This window comes from Moschus berezovskii, chromosome 18 (assembly GCF_049115385.1).
Source record: "Moschus berezovskii isolate FMDL1 chromosome 18, NW_MosBer_1.0, whole genome shotgun sequence".
NCBI classification, from domain to species: Eukaryota; Metazoa; Chordata; class Mammalia; order Artiodactyla; family Moschidae; genus Moschus; species Moschus berezovskii.
In genome coordinates this window covers 53,507,354-53,524,504 of record NC_142477.1, presented here as the reverse complement: position 1 = coordinate 53,524,504, position 17,151 = coordinate 53,507,354, and the positions used below count along the sequence as shown (strand labels likewise).

Sequence of the window (17,151 nt, the reverse complement as noted above, 5' to 3'; positions counted from 1 at the left end):
TATATCAAGTCATCAAAATACAGTGTATATTTTCAATTTATAACACATTTCAATTCTGATTAGCTACATGTAAGTGCTCAACAGCTACAGGTAGGTAGTAGCTATTACTGCAGTCTCCCCTTATCTGTGTTTTTGCTTTCCAAGCCTTCAGCTACCCTGGGTCAACTGAGGTCCAAAAATATTAAATGGAAAATTACAGAGGTAAATTATTTGCAAGTTTTAAACTGGACACCTTTCTGAGTAGCACGCTGAAATCTTGTGCATTCCTGCTCCATCCCACATGGGACACGAAGCATCCCTATGCCCACAGCATCCAGCCTGCTAGTCACTTAGTGTCTAAGTTCTCATATCACTGAACTGGTATGGCAGTGCTTGCGTTTAAGTAATTCCTGTTTTACTCAATAATGGCCCCAAGCTGCAAAAGTAGTGATGGTGGCAATTTTGAGAGCCAAAGAGAAGCTGTCAAGTGCTTACTTTAAGTGAAAAGGTGAAAGTTCTCAACTTGATATAATTATTTTATTATTAATAATTTAAATCTCTTCATAGATAGTATTACATAAAAAAAATACTACATACATGTTCTGGTACTCTACAAGGTTCGAGGCATCCACTGGAGCTCTTGGAACCTATCCCACTCAGATAAGGGATTGTTCAGTTGCTAAGCCATGTCCCCACGGACTGCATCATGCTAGGCTTCCATGTCCTTAACCATCTCCTAGAGTTTGCTCAAACTCATGTCCATCGATTTGGTGATGCTATCCAACCATCTCACTCTCTGTCGGGGCCTTCTCCTCCAGATAAGGGGAAGGGACTACTATACATTGGATAGTTCAGCTCTAGATATAAGGACAGTTTATGGTAAATAATTTGGAGAAGGCAATGGCAACCCACTCCAGTACTCTTCCCTGGAAAATCCCATGGACGGAGGAGCCTGGTAGGCTGCAGTCCATGGGGTCACAAAGAGTCGGACACGACTGAGCGACTTCACTTTCACTTTTCACCTTCATGCATTGGAGAAGGAAATGGCAACCCACTCCAGTGTTCCTGCCTGGAGAATCCCAGGGATGGCGGAGCCTGGTGGGCTGCCATCTATGGGGTCTCACAGAGTCGGACACAACTGAAGCAACTTAGCAGCAGAGCAGCAGCAGCAGCATAGTAAATACTTGAGAATAGAGAAGCTAGTTAAATGATAGCATAAGAGCACTTTCAGGATGTGGGAAACTATACAGGACAAACGAGCTGGTTTCTCCTCTCATCTACACTTCCAGAAGAAATCAACAGCATAAGAAAAAAGAGGCTTGTAAAACAAAGGACTTGAGGGATATAACAGGGGCCTCTCAGGTGTGCGAGTGGTAAAGAACCCACCTGCCAATCCAGGAGACGTAAGAGACGTGGGGTCAATCCCTGGGTGGGGAAGATCCCCTGGAGAGCAGGGCAACCCACTTCAGTATTCTTGCCTGGAGAAACCCATGGACAGAGGAGCCTGGTGGGCTATAGTCCATTAGGTCTCAAAAAGTCGGACATGGCTTAGCAACTGAGCACGCATGCATGCATCTTTATAACATCATAGTTGCCCATTCAAACTACAGAAATTAATTATTTCTGTTTGGAGAAAAACAAAAATCATCTGTCCTTCCTGATTTTCCCTGAAAAGGTACCCAAAACTACTAAACCCTCTAACTTAATGAGAGAGGAAGACTATTTTTTTTCTCCTTTCTGTCATTCTTTCTTATGTGTGACACTTCACATTTTTTGATTATTCTGATGTCCCTCTAATCTCTGTCATGTGTATGAAAACTACACATTCCCAGAGAAATTTTCACATCAAACTACCAATTCAAATAACATCCAGATATATACCTTCAGTTCTGGTATCAATTCAAATCCAAATTAAAACTGCCCAATGCACTTCACTTTGCCTCGAGCCAAATTAATTTCCAAATCAAAATCACCTATAAATTTCCCTATTTTTCTTCTTCCTGATATCCAAATTCAAAACATCTCTTTTGACCCCCTTTCCATTGTTCTCCTTAAATTAAGCCTGTCAATTTTTTCCTTTACAACATTTTCAGTTCAGTTCAGTCGCTCAGTCGTGTCCAACTCTCCGCAACCCCATGAATCACAGCACGCCAGGCCTCCCTGTCCATCATTTCATACCTTTCTTTTTCCTTCCGTCACCACCTAAGCTGAAGTCCTTATAATCTCATAATTACACAATTTAAATACTTTTAAATTTACTTTTACTATCAGTGCCTTTCCTCTTTAAACATATCAACAAATGCTACCAAATTAACTTTTCTAAACTAACACTCTACTTCTCCAGTTACCAAGTTACATGTTCACTGGGTGCAGGCCTGCCCCCCCTCCCGCCCCCGCAATGGGTTTTTTAAAAATAAAATCAGAAGTCATCTGCTTGTTATTCAAGGACCCTCATAATCTAAAACCTATTGATATCCTCTGCCTTATCTCTTGTAGTCCTAAGCAAACACTTCCTCTAGGCCAATCCGTGCTACCAAAAAAAAAAAAAAAATCTCAGCATCAATAAGGAATCATTTTCTCAACTTAGGATAGCTTCTTGCATGTAAGGCTCTCTGGACACCACAAACAGATACCACTTTTCTGAACTTCAATAGCACTTCCCTGTACATACAGCTTATTATATTCCAATCTCCTGCTAACTCTTTAAAATATGTATCTGTTCCACTTCCTTAAATAAAAATTCCTTGAAAGCAAAATTATGTCTAACTTAACACAAGCATCTACTGGGAATCTTCCTCCAATGTCAAGAGTAAATTTTGTTCATTACTAAGGAATCATCTTATTTTAATTGACGTTTCAGGGACCAGTAATTTTTTAGGTTTTTCTTAATGAAATCAAAGAAAGCCAGCATCTAAGAATCCAATATATGCTAAGCACTGTTAGGCGCTTTACACATGCTATCTCATTTAATCTTCACCAAAGACCTGGTGGTTGGCGCTACCACCTCATTATGGGCAAGAAAACTCCAGCTTGGAGACTGAATTTCTCTCCCTTCTGCTGCTATTTGCCCTGTCCTCTCCAAGTCACATTTTCTAAGCCTCTTAACCCTTTACTCAACTGGTGATTCGTTTCGTGTATTAAAGGCTCTGAGACCAGTTCGTGCTGGTGCTGCGGGTGCAGAAGCTAAGAAAAAGCTGCCATGCCCTCACGACCCCACGGGTAGACTCAAGCAGGAGCAGAGTCAGGCCTCACGCCGGCGTCAGGGAATTGCAGGGCCAGGAGCCCACGCTGCCTGTGGTCATCGGGAAACATCAAGACCCAGCGTCACCAAACCGACGTTCTTCCTCCCTTTTCATTTTCCTCAACCCCCTTCACTTCCCTACCCCAATCATGTACACCCTACACCCACCCCACTTCTCGAGGTCTTCCAAAGACAGTACGATTTTCTTCAACACTGGGGTCATCTTCCTTACCCGGCCTTTTCTGCAAACCCTGGCGGCCCCTTCCATTTGCCCTTCTCCTTTTCCTTGTCTTTTTTGGCTCCAGGAGCCGTGGTCGAGTCGTCCTCGAACACGCTGAAGAGCTCATCGCCGAAAGCGTCAGCCATCTTTCGAAGCTGCGAGACCCAGTTTCCCTCCTACCCACAATGCTCCACGACCGCACCGAAGTGACGACAGTGAGGCCAGGAGAAGCCTCAACGGGGGCCTGCGGGTGACAAAATTAGTAGAGTTACACAGTCGCCGAGACTTCTTCCCCGCTTCCTTTTTCTCCTGTGATCTTTCCTTTCCTAATTGCGGAGGAACAGCTCCGTAGCTAAGAAGGAAGCTCGGCCAGGATTCCCGGCACGCCGCAGACACCTGGGGGGCGGAGAGGAGGCGGGACCTTGGTGAGCCCGACCAATTAGGAAGCAGCGGTCGTCCAGGCCCGAGAAGCCCGGATTGAGGGCGCACGGTGGGGGCGTGGGACCGGGGGAATGTGAAGATTTCTTCTAGGCCGTACGGGAGTGGTGCCCGCAGGTGGACAGGGAGGGGTCTTCTGCCACGACTGCAACATGGGCGGCAAGAACAAGAAACACAAGACGCCGGGGGCCGCGGCGGTCCGGGCTGCCGTGTCTGCTTCCAGAGCCAAATCCGCCGAGGCCGGAGCTACCGGGGAGGCCCCAAACAAGAAGCCTGTATCCAGGCCGGCCCCAGCCGCCGCTGCCAGCACCAGGGAGCCCCGGGTCAAGCAAGGTATGAACGGTCAGGCCCCGGACTCCACCGGAGGCTCAACTACCAGTCCCGCGGGAGAAGCTTTCGCACGTGGGCAGACCCTCGATCTTAAAACCCAGAGCTACTGTCTCCCCATCTGGTAGCCTTGTTTTAGATTAGTGTAGGCTGTTCGAGCCTCCAGAGTTCCGACGGTAGCGTCCCCTACCTAACCTCCACTTGCCTTGAGAAGAAACAAAAAAATTTGCATTAGCTCTCGTTTCTGCAGGGATCAGTCCTGAGCCGCCCTCTAAACTAGTGAGGCGAATGCAGAGAGTAGTGTGTGGGCTTGTTAACCTCCCACAGCCAGACCCTTTTTCTCCTTGCTTCTCAGACATTTTCAGCCACGATGTAGCGTTTCCACGCGTTATGGAAAAATCAGTACTTAATAAGAATTCCAGCGTTTACACCCCGAATATGGGTATAATCTATTGTAAAAATTATCAGCGATCTTTACCTCAGCAATGCATTTTTGCTTCTTGTGCATTTTGGTTTGATAACTCATCTTGGAAATTGCCAGTTCTGGCTGCAGATCAACAGGCCTCTTTTATTGCTGATTTCAAAAGATGGACAGTTATACGCTATTTCGTTCTGCTTAGCGTGTTTGCTTGTTCTTACAGAAATATTCGTCCAACAAATATGTATTGAAAACTTCCGTGTATGGGATGAGCAAAATAGATAAATCACCACTCTTGGAGCTTGCCAGTCTAATGGCAGTAGTTACACAAACATTGCTTTATGATTGTTAAGTGTCCCTAAGAAAGAATTTTACAGGGTAATCTGATTTTTACTGGGAAAAAGGAGTATTGGATGGTGTCATTGAGAAAGTGATGGTATTGGGTGGATGGATTGGTATTAACTCCATGAAAAATGGGGGAAATAGTATTTCTGTGCAGGAAGGAACACAGTATGCCAAGATCTTGAGTCAGGAAAGAGCATGGGCCTTTGAGATACTCAGAATGTAAGCATTGCCTAAGGAGGAAAGGAGATGAGACTGAAGTAGGCAGGTAACAAACTTTCACTTAAAAGATGAATGATAATTCTTTGTCCTGCAACTTATGGTAATATTTTAACTACAGAATCGCTATGCCTACAATTAGAAATGCATCGTATTTTTTCTTGATGATTCTGTGGCACTTTGTGAATCAGCCTCTTTCTTTTCGTGCTGTTCCTCTGAGTTCTTTGAACTTTCTAATAGTCATTTGTTGTATTCTTTGACTTCCCAGTCTCCCAAACCCAAAATGTGACAAGTACTGAACGTGTCAATCTTACAGTATGATTCCCTCTCCAGCCCTCCAGAAGAACTCATCTACTTCTGTTACTTCTATCTTTTCCTTTTGTAGGTGACTTCTCAGTCAGCATGTCCACTCGTGGTCTTTATTCCAAGCTCAAGTCAGCCATTTCTACACTAACTTGGAGATCTGGCCCTATTGTGCGAGCATGTCAAATCTAATAACATGGCTGATTACTCTCTCCCAAACTAGCTTTTCCCGTGACTTCTTTGTTTCTGTTTTTCCATATTCCTCTTCATTCAATGTCGGTAGTTACATTCTTATGCCTTCCTTTCTTCTTCACATCCAGTCAGGTCTCAAGCTCCATGTAGTCTTTGTTTATTTGTCTTCCATGTATGCCCTTTTTCACTTTTGATTTATACTATTCGCACCTCATGTTAGGCACTCATGAATTTCTGGAGTATGAGCACAGCCTTCTAATGGATCTCTCTAGCTGTGTTCTTTCTGCCCTGCATAAAGTATTGGATTGATCTTCAGAATCACTGCTTTGGTCATATCACTTCCCAGTTTTTTCTACAACATTTTTACTGACATTGTGATCAAGTACCAACCATTCAGCTTGTATCTAAGACCACCCTTTCTAGCCTTTTTACTAGTTCCTGTATTGTGTGTGTATGCTTTGTCATGTCCAACTCTTTGTGAGCCTATGGACTATAGCCCACCAGGCTTCTCTGCCCATGTCATTTTTCAGGCAAGAATACTGGAGTGGGTTGCCATTTCCTCCTCCAGGAGGTCTTCCCAACCCAGGGATTGAACCCAGGTCTTCTGCATTTCCTGCTTTGCAACCAGATTCTTTACTACTGAGCCACCAGGGAAACTAATTCTGGTATTCACCTATAGCACTTTCTGTGTTTTCATTGCCCCAAATTCAGCTGTTGGCTTTCTGCCTCCTTGTGTGTATTCTTGCCATTTTCTCTTATGGAATGGCATCTATCCCTAACACTATCTACCAGAATCCTGTAATACCCATCTCAGATATCAACTACTTTTTAAATTCTTCCTATCTCCACAGCTCATGTGTCATTGTTGTTTGAATCATTCTTTTTGATATTTAGATCTGAGGAATTTCATATTTTATCTGTCCCTACAAAATTATAGGAGGTAAGAATAGTTTCGTGGATATGTATTAATATCCCTTAATCTCTACTCAAATGTTCTGAATATAGTCATCCAAAAAATTTCTTGGATAAGTAACAAGGAAAAATCAGAGAAATTATTAAGACCAAGAAATCGAGAGAAGATGAGAGGTTATCTACCAGATTTGTAGAGAATTTTATGTAACCATAAATCAATATCTGTATATATAGCAGATAAAATGTTGCAATGTGATTGCCACATGATTTTGTTTGTTTTCTTTTTTCTGTTTGGATATTTTTATATTATATATAATAGGTTTACTTGGAAGAAAAAGTGAAAAAATACACAGAAAGAATGATCTCTAAACTTCTTTTTGTTCCTAATGTAAATGTTAGTATTTTACTCCTTCCATCTCTCTCTGTCTTTTCAAACAATTTGAAGAATTGTACATAGCATATGTCCTCAAAATTGAACTCTCATCTACAGGTAGAGATTGACTCGTGCTACAGAATAGTTCTTGGCACAGTTCTGGGTGTTCTTCCACTTCTGTTTTTTCATTTCTTTTGTTCATCAAATAATTCTTGAAGAGCTGCTATGTGCCAGGCAAGATTTGAGGTACAGAGGATACCAGAAGAACAGAACAGACTAAAATTACTGCTTATATTATTGAAGGTTGGTGGAGGCTACTTAGAAACCTAAGGCTTGTGTTTATGAAAATTATTAAACCTAGTTGAGACTTAAAATCTTAAGAGGGAAATAAGACAAGGGGACTGATGTCTTGAATAAATTCATGAAAGCCATTATAAATTTTTTTAGGGTCACCAAAACAGAAAAAGGGCCATCAAAGAAAACAACGTCTTGGTAAAGAATAAATCAGTGGTGGGGTCTGTTTTGACTTAGAGATGGCTTTTCTGAGGAACCTGCTGAGATGATTCGTAGCAACCAGCTATTACATCTGGAGAAAAAGTGAGGCTTAAGGAACAAAGGTGAAGGCCCTAAGGTGGGAACTTGAAGCAGGAAGACAAAGTCTGTGTGGGTGGGGTGAGAAAGTGAGGACTGGTGTTGCTGTTAAATGGGGAAGAGACCTTAGCTAGGATAATTCAGGCAGTTGTGGCACTGTGGACTTCCTCAGACACCCTGACTGCTTCGATTATGTCAGCTAGTTCTCATTTGTGCTCCAGATACTCTGTGCTGCTACTGCTGCTGCTGCTCAGTCGCTTCAGTTGTGTCCGACTCTGCAACCCCATAGATGGCAGCCAACAGGCTCCGCCATCCCTGGGATTCTGCAGCCAAGAACACTGGAGTGGGTTGCCATTTCCTTCTCCAAGGCATGAAAGGGAAAAGTGAAAGTGAAGCTGCTCAGTCGTGTCTGACTCGTCGCGACCCCATGGACTGCAGCCTACCAGGCTCCTCCGTCCATGGGATTTTCCAGGCAAGAGTACTAGAGTGGGTTGCCATTGCCTTCTCCGAGATACTCTGTAGTTCCCGTTTATAGCTTACTTGGATAATTTGTTGCTTAATTATTTCATCAGAATAGCACTGTGAGAACAAGACTGGACCTTATTACTGACTGGACTCTTGGCTGAGTTGGATGCTCTTGCAGGTGTATGCTGTTGGTCAGAAGGGAGCCAGAGTGCCTCAAGCCACCTGTCTCCAGCATTAGCGTCTCACAGTGACTGTCTCAGTGATAGCAGATGGTTACAATCCCTGTAAGCTGTAAAATGCAGTCCTGTGTAAAAGGAATATATTCTAAGAGTATTGGGCAACAGGAAGCTGATTCTGGCTGATGCCTCTTCTTCCTCACTGAATCGTCTTGAGGAAATTCCTTAGTTTTTCTGTGCTTCAGCTTTAATAAGTATTTCTGAGAGCCAGTTACATAAGTTCCATTGTCCATGTATCAGTTCAGTTCAGTTCAGTCGCTCAGTCGTGTCCGACTCTTTGCGACCCCATGAATCACAGCATGCCAGGCCTCCCTGTCCATCACCAATTCCATGTATAGTCATTATAAATTGAAATCCTTAGTGCATTTGCCTTGAAGATACGTACTGCACACTAACTTCCTTATTTCCAGTCAAATTTCCAGTAACTCCCTTCTTCTGAAACAAACCAAAACGTGGAGAAGGGTTTCTAAACAGCAAAAATAGGTAACTGTCATACATCTTATGCAGGTTACTTGGCAAAAGAATGGGGACCATTTTTATTCCATGGCCTGTTGACTTAGGATTGTATTTGAAAATAGGGTTACTCATGTCCAAGTTTTGGTATCTATTTTCTTCTGGTGCCATCTCTCTTTCCTCGGTAATATTAGAATTTGGGACTGGGGAGCTGTTAGGTTTCCATTCTGAAAGTTCGCTGGCTGATAGGAGAGGAGACCAAATTAAAAGAGTCTCAGAGAATTAGGTAGGTTCTGCAAGCCTCTTGGCACAATGATATTCATAATAAATATTACATTATGAAATGCTTTGAATTTTGCTTATTGTATTATTATGGGAGGAAGTGTAAATACATTTTAGAAGGACTTCTTTCAGATTGTTTTAAAATACATCTCAAATTTTGGAGTTTTTTATTTGTATTGATTAAAAAACATGTGTTAGCATGTTTTAGGAAAAATTTGAAAATGAAAGGGCCTTACTGGTTAACTTGATTTAATTGGTAATATCCTTGGCATGATCTCATTATTATTTCAGTTTCTCAGAGTATTGATTAAAATGAAAGCAAACCATTTTCAGGGCAGCAGTGTGAATATTCATTCCCCTCTTGATGTTCTGGGGACTTAGATCTTCTTTTGTTTGCCCTCTGGAAGTTTGCAGTGTAAACACACCTCAAGCAAATGATATGATTGGATGTTTTAGGTGCAGTGATTGGAGGAGACAAATGAGAACTGACTGCAATCTTCAATTCGCTAAAAAACAAAACCAATCCAGAATCTCCTGATGGTTCAGTGAATAGAACTTGGCATTTTCACTGCTAAGTTCAATTACTGGTTAGGGAACTAAGATCCTGCAAGTGGTGTGGCACTGCCAAAACAAGAAAGAAAGTAAAGCAAAAGTAACTAAAGGAATTTACAATCTTACCTCTGACAGTAACATGTCAACCTTGAACTGTTTCTCAGTATTCTCTTGGTAATGAAACATCCATCTGTAGAAAAGGTTAATGGTTGGGTGTGTGGGGGGTGGGGGGCCGGGGGGATTGCCTCTGCATGGGTTTAGGGACTGATTAGTATGCTAAATTTGTGAATGAATTTACTGCAACTGGTAAGACCCCCAGAAATTATTAAAGACTGCTGATATGTACTCTATTGGAGAAGGCAATGGCACCCCACTCCAGTACTCTTGCCTGGAAAATCCCATGGATGGAGAAGCCTGGTAGGCTGTAGTCCATGGGGTCGGTAAGAGTCGGACACGACTGAGCGACTTCACTTTCACTTTTCACTTTCATGCATTGGAGAAGGAAATGGCAACCCACTCCAGTGTTCTTGCCTAGAGAATCCCAGGGACGGTGGAGCCTAGTGGCTGCCGTCTATGCGGTCGCACAGAGTCGGACATGACTGAAGCGACTTAGCAGCAGCAGCATGTACTCTATGACCATTGACATTAGTTTATGAACAGGGTTACTAGGATTAAGGTAAAGTCTGAGACTAAAAGATGAGGAAAACCATACTGTACCAGAATTCTTACTATCTTATCTTTCTTTTCTATTCTTACTATTCTTAAAATGAACAACCTGATGTAAGTCTACAGAGACTAAGATCCTTGAATTTAAAATTATAACAAGCAACTCTTTAATGTTAGGTTTCTCTAAGTGAAAAAAAATTCTTGTTTTAAGATTTATAAAAGCAGAGTAACTAGGTTTTGTACAATTCTAGGATTATTTTTATATAGCTGTGGTTCTCAAAAGTGTGCTCAGGGGATCCTGAGACCTTTCTAGCCAAGGTTTAATGAGATCAAACTATATTCATAATCTAAAATGTTATTTGTCATTTTCATGTATATTTTCTCACTAGTGTACAGTGACTACTTGATGTGTGATGTTATAGAAGATTAAATGCAGAAGCTAGACATTAAGAGATTTGCACAAGTAGAAAACAGTTATTTTATCTAGTAAAAAAACTTTTCGTAAAAGTAATACTTATTTTAACACATAGTAAAATTTATTTTTAATGAATTAATGTTTTTAAAATTTTCTCTTTTATCAATATGTGATAAATATCACTATTATAACCCACATAAATAAAAAGTACTTGGGATCTTCAGTAATTTTTAAGAGAGAAGGAGATCATGAGACCAAAGTTTGAAAATAAAATTTATTCCTTCCTTGTTAGTCATTGTTAGAAGACTGATAACATATAGTATTTCTATTGACTGGAACAGACTTGACAACTATAGTGGATTCAGTAGTGTTCACCCAAACGTTCACGTCTACCTGTAACCTCAGAATGTGATCTTTTTTGGAAAAAAGATCATTGCAGATGTAATTGGCTAAGGATCTCGAGAAGAAGTCATCCTGGATTTGGGGAGAGCCCTAAGCCCAGTGAGTAGGGTCCAGAGAAAGGATACACACAAAAGGAATAAGGCCATGTGAAGGCCCATTTTAGGAGCAAGACAGACAAGCCAGGAAACACCTGGGATCGCCAGAAGAAGCAAGAAAAGAGTTAACCTAGAGCTATCAGATGAAGTCTGGTCCTACTGATGCCTTGATTTTGGATTTCTAGCCTTCAGAATTGTGAGAGAATGTTTCTGTATATTCAGCCACCAGGTCTATGATAATTTGTTTCAGCAGCCTTGGACACTAATACAGCAACCTTGTACTCAGCAGGAGACATGATAGGTGCTCCCACTTCCTTTTTCTCTTCAGAGTTACCCATCTTCTCTTCCAGGAATCAAATATCCTCTAAGAGGTCGTCCTTCAGTTAAGTGCTGAAGCATTTGCCCTCTGTGAGAAATTAGTTAACCAGGAGAACGCTAAACAGTAAAATGTTTTTGAAAATTGAGCAGTATTGCTGACTTCTGGATTGGGTTATTTGATAAAGTGGAAAAGAAAGAGTTGAGATCAAATATTTAATATTTAGTGATCTTAAGACAAAAATTAAAATAGTGTAATGGATATTGATCATTAAATTATCTTGACTATTTATTGTCTGTTATGTATAGGTCCGAAAATTTACAGTTTTAATTCTGCAAATGATTCTGGTGGTCCTGCGAATCTGGATAAATCTATTTTGAAAGTGAGTACCCACGTTTTGAGTCATTCCAAGAAATGTTACATTTCTGGGTTCCTTCCCCAAGGATTCAGATTCAGTATGTTTAATAAGGCTTAGGAATCTGTCTTTGTAGTGGCAACATAAGGGTGGTCCAAGGACAATGTCATGAGATACATGGCTTCAAGAGGCTTTGTAAAAGGATTTTTGTCTTGCCAGATATTGTTGTTTTTACCATACCTCAGTTTTCTTAAATATGTGATAGGAATGTGATCCAATGAATGGTAGTCCAGCATAATCGCTGTATCTGATTTCAGTTGAAATTCTGAGCTTGGTTGGTAGGGATATAGAAAACTTGATTCCTTCTAATTGTTTAATTGTTAAATGTTATTTAGTAATTTATCTTCTAATTGATATGATCTTTTTGATCTCAATAGGTGGTAATTAATAACAAACTAGAGCAAAAAATTATTGGAGTGATAAATGAACATAAAAAGCAAAATAATGACAAGGGAGTGATTTCTGGAAGACTTACTGCCAAAAAATTACAGGTATTTTGCAAACTTTTTTTAAAGTTACTTATTTTTAGTGGAGCATTAAAAAATAATTTTTTTTAATTGAAGGATAATTGCTTTACAGAATTTTGTGGTTTTCTGTCCTACATCAACAAGAATCAGCCATAGGTACACCCATGTCCCCTCTCTCCCAGACCCCCCTCCCATCTCCCTCCCCACCCCACCCTTCAGCCTGTTGCAGAGCCCCTGTTTGAGGTCCCTGAGTCATGCAGCAAATCCCCACTGGCTATCTGTTACACTGGATTGTAACTTTCTGTGTTAGTCTCTCCATACATCGCCCCTTCTCCCTCCTCTCCTCCCACCATGTCCATATTCTGTTCTCTATGTTTCTCCTTTGCTGCCCTGAAGATAAATTCATCAGTGCATCTCTTCAGATTCCATATATATGTGTCAGTAACAATGTTTATATTTCTCTTTCTGACCTACTTCACTCTGTGTAATGGGCTCTAGTTTCATCCACCTCATTAGAACAGATTCAAATACATTCCTTTTATGACTGAGTAGCATTCCATTGTATATATGTAACAGCTTCTTTATCCATTCATCTGTCAATGGACATCTAGGTCGTTTCCCTGTTCTAGCTATTGTAAATAGTGCTGCAGTGAACATTAGGATACATGTGTCTTTTTCAGTTTTGCTTTCCTCAGAGTATATACCTAGGAGTGGGATTGCTGTGTCATATGGTGGTTTTATTCCTAGCTTTTTAAGGAGTCTCCATACCATCTTCCGTAGTGGCTGTATCAGTTTACATTCCCACCAGCAATGCAAGAGTGTTCCCTTTTCTCCAGTGGAGCATTTTTAAGACAGCTCCACATGTGAGATAAAATGACTTTTCCAACTTCCATTGAAATTTCATGTAGATTAGTTCCATCTGCAAAAATGAGGAAGCAGTTGTGCCAAATGTGAGTGTACACATTAAAATAGTGATATGAAAATTAAATTACATCCCCCAAATTATGTTGGATTTTAGTGAGCACTTTGCTTACATCTTCTCTGACACACCAATGCTGGAAGGTTAGGGTTTGCCCCATTTTTCAAATGAAGAAATTGAGGCTTAGATTATAGCCTGAGGTTGTTAATTACTAAATAGCAAAGTAAAAAGGGCTTCCCTGGTGGCTCAGAAGTAAAGCCTCTGCCTGCAATGAGGGAGACCCAGTTTTGATCCCTGGAGAAGGAAATGGCAAGTCACTGCAGTACTCTTGACTGGAAAATTCCATGGGCTACAATCCATGGGGTCAAAAAGAGTCAGACATGACTGAGCTTTTCACTTTTCACTTTCAAAGTAAAAAGAGTCTGAATTTCAACCCAGTCTTGCCCAGATCTAAAGATGTTTTAGAAAGTACATTAAAAAGCTTTACTTTTTATATGAACATGTTCATTGAAGCACTGCTTATGATTTAAGAAAAAGAAAACATTCCAAGTGAGCACCAATAGGAAAATGTATAGTTAGATTTTATCTATCCAGTGGAATATTCTGTAACTATTACAAGTGATGAACGATTTATAATTGGGAAGATACTTAGTTATAATGTTAAGTAAAATTTGTTTTTAAAAAAATCACAGAAAAATGACTGAAGGACCTACATTGTGTTGCAAACAGTATCTTTGTATAGTGAGAATATGAGCAATTTCTCCTGGTCCTTTTTTATTTTTCTGTAGTTCTCAAATTCTCTAGTTCGCAAATAATACTTCAAACTGGAAAAAAAGAGAAAAAGATACTTTTGAAGTTATAATTTGTGTCAGAATTTCTGTTTTAAAATGAATGGGAGAATACATTTAGTAATGAAAAAACAGAAAATTGACAGAATGGCTTTTTTACATTTCCCCTCCATAGGATTTATACATGGCTTTACAAGCATTTTCGTTTAAAACTAAGGACATTGAAGATGCCATGACTAACACACTCTTACATGGCGGTGATCTTCATTCTGCCTTGGATTGGCTCTGTTTAAACCTTTCAGATGGTAAGCAGTATTGTCATAACAGTCTTTCAGTTTATAAAACCTTTTGAAATAATTTGTGTTTATGAAATTTGTAGCAAGCTTTGGTTTGCACTTAAATTATTTTTCACTGTGTTATAATTATTTTTAAAATATTCTTACCCTTTTGTGGTCTTTTTGGTATATTCTTCTTAAAGATTATAATCTGTGCAAGTAAAAATTATTTTTGTGTGTATTGCTTTCAGTTGTTAATGGCCATTTTACAATGAACATAATACAGCATATTCTCAACTGTCTATAAGCTGTCAGGCTGTGTACCTGGTTTTGGTTTAGAAATTAGGGCTGTCTTGCTTTGGGTAAATAATATTTAATTAAGCAGATGGTTCAGGCTGTAATCTTTGGCAAGATCCTGGAATGTAAATTGCTTCTATGACTGATTAAGGCTACTACCACATGCAACCAAGGAGGAGGGGAGAGTTAAGATTTTCCTATGAAAATTTAGGCGTCTAGCACTTTGAGGGTGAAATGGCCAAATCGAGGTGGGCTGGTTATTGTCTAGAGAGTGTTCCCACTAGTTTGATAATAAAACAACTTAGGTTATAGGATTTCTATTCCTAGGAGATGAGCAGTAGGAGAAAGAAGTGCTCTTTGTCTAGACAGGTTTTATGCATGTGTTTAATAAATATTTGTATGTTTTCTGTATCATGTACATTATTTTTATTCCAATTCCTTTTAAGATGCGCTTCCTGAAGGATTCAGTCAGGAATTTGAAGAGCAACAACCTAAAAGTAGGCCAAAATTCCAGTATCCTCAAACACAAGCCACTATTTCACCTCCATTGCAACCTAAAACCAAAAAGCAGGAAGAAGATCCTAAGATCAAGGTAATTTAAGAATTCAACATTTAAAGTGTAAAATCAGAGTGAAACATGTATAACAGTTCGTAAGAGTATAGGTATTAGGTTGCAGTTATGTTTTTACTCACTGAAAATGTCTAATGGGTTTTCCAAACCTATTAGCATTGTCATTTCAGTTATCTATTGCTACATAACAAACCACCCGAAAATGGAGTGACTTAAACTAACGTTTTATTCCTTATGATTTTGCAGTTTGGACTGGGCTCAGCTAGGCAGTTTGTCTGATCCAAGAGGTATCTCCTCAGGCGCTTGAACATCCAAAATGGTTTATTTACTCACATGACTAGAGCCTCAGCTGGGATCTTGCTAGCAAGGCATCTTTCTCTCCACATGATTAGCTTAGGTTTCCTCTTACATTTTGATATTAGAATAGTCAGACTTCTTACTTGACATCTGGCTTCCAAGAGCAAGTATCTCAAGATAGTAAGCACCAGTGTACAAATTTTTATCAAGCCTCTGCTTTTATCACTCTTGCTAATGTCGCATTGGCTGAAGCAAGTCATGTGGCCAATTCCAATCTTTGTGGAAGCGGGTTACAGAAAGGCATTAATACTGGAAGGTGTACTTCCTTAGGGCATTACACACAAATACTTTGAATATCATAAAACATCTATGAACATGGGTGAACCTAGAGGACATTATGCTAAGTTAAATAAGCCAGTCACAGAAAGATAAATAGTGCATGATGTCACTTATATGAAGTAACTTAAATAGTCATGTTCATAGAAACAGAATGGTAGTTGCCAGGGGCTAAAGGGAGAAGGGGCAAATGGGGAAATGTGCTTAATGGTAATAAAATTTCAGTTAGGCAACATCAATAAATTCTAGATATCTGCTGTTCAACATAGTGCCTATAGTCAACAGAACAGTATTGTGTACTTCAAAATATGTTAAGAGGATAGCTTTCTTACCACAACCACCCCTCTCCCCACAGCAATACACACACACACACACACACACAAAGGAACACTCAAGAATTTTTGAAGGTAACAGTTACATTTAGTACCTTGGTTGTAGTAATGCTGTCATGGGTATATCAGTCAGTTCAGTCGCTCAGTCGTGTCTAACTCTTTGTGACCCCATGGACTGCAGCACACCAGGCTTCCTTGTCCATCACCAACTTCCAGAGCTTGCGCAAACTCATGTCCATCAAGTCAGTGATGCCATCCAACCATCTCATCTTCTGTCATCCCCTTCTCCTCCTGCCCTCAGTCTTTCCCAGCATTAGGGTCTTTTCCAATGAGTCAGTTCTTCACATCAGGTGGCCAAAGTATTGGAGCTTCAGCTTCAGCATCCATGATATAAGCATATGTCCAAACTCATCAAAATGATGAGTATATATATATATATATATATATATATCAGTTCAGTTCAGTTAAAATCACAATAGTATGTACAATTGTTAATGTATCAGACTTCGGTAAAGCTTAAAAATAAATAAAAATCTGTGGAAACAGCATCTGCACAAAACCGGTTTTTAAGGAATAACAGGTTTTCCACAGTTCTTTCAATTTTTTGCCTCTTTATGTAAATGGATTCTTTGAACTATGTAAGTTTAGACTTACCAAAGTAATGTTGAGTTCCACTCATTTGTCCTTCACTATGATTTTTGAGGCTTATGTGTGTACTGTTTCTGAGTGTAAAGAAATTATAAAAGCAGTGACACTTCATGATAGGTTCGACATCTTCTTCTAATTTTGATTTTTCAGATATTTGTTGTTTTTTTTCCTAGCCAAAAAACGATGAAAAAAATTTGGAAGTAAATATGAAAGAATGGATTTTGCGATATGCTGAACAACAAAACGAAGAAAAGAGTGAGACTTCTAAAAGTTTAGAAGAGGAAAAATTTGACCCTGTGAGTAGAAATTTGTGTTGATCTTCTAGTTGGATATTCCTCGCAAAATATTTTAAGTTTACTAAGACTTAGT

The 17,151-nt window shown here is 39.9% G+C and overlaps 2 protein-coding genes across 3 annotated transcripts in view; one reads left to right on the top strand and one right to left on the bottom strand.

Annotated features, from left to right (window-relative positions):
- Positions 1-3,769, bottom strand: part of MTREX (Mtr4 exosome RNA helicase) — a 104,387-nt gene extending 100,618 nt beyond the window's left edge. The window contains exon 1 of one of the 2 annotated variants that reach the window (XM_088827690.1): positions 3,453-3,769. In XM_088827690.1, coding sequence (XP_088683816.1) covers positions 3,453-3,586 — 134 coding nt within the window. In that variant the 5' untranslated portion in view covers positions 3,587-3,769. The remainder of the gene's footprint in view (positions 1-3,452) is intronic. The other variant, XM_055422043.2, reaches the window with a different exon arrangement.
- Positions 3,770-3,830: 61 nt separating this feature from the next.
- DHX29 (DExH-box helicase 29) overlaps positions 3,831-17,151 on the top strand; it is a 48,515-nt gene continuing 35,194 nt past the window's right edge. Inside the window, exons 1-6 of the mRNA XM_055422042.2 lie at positions 3,831-4,211; positions 11,746-11,819; positions 12,230-12,343; positions 14,202-14,331; positions 15,045-15,190; positions 16,956-17,078. Of these exons, the coding sequence (XP_055278017.2) occupies positions 4,031-4,211; positions 11,746-11,819; positions 12,230-12,343; positions 14,202-14,331; positions 15,045-15,190; positions 16,956-17,078 (768 nt within the window). The 5' untranslated portion in view covers positions 3,831-4,030. The remainder of the gene's footprint in view (positions 4,212-11,745; positions 11,820-12,229; positions 12,344-14,201; positions 14,332-15,044; positions 15,191-16,955; positions 17,079-17,151) is intronic.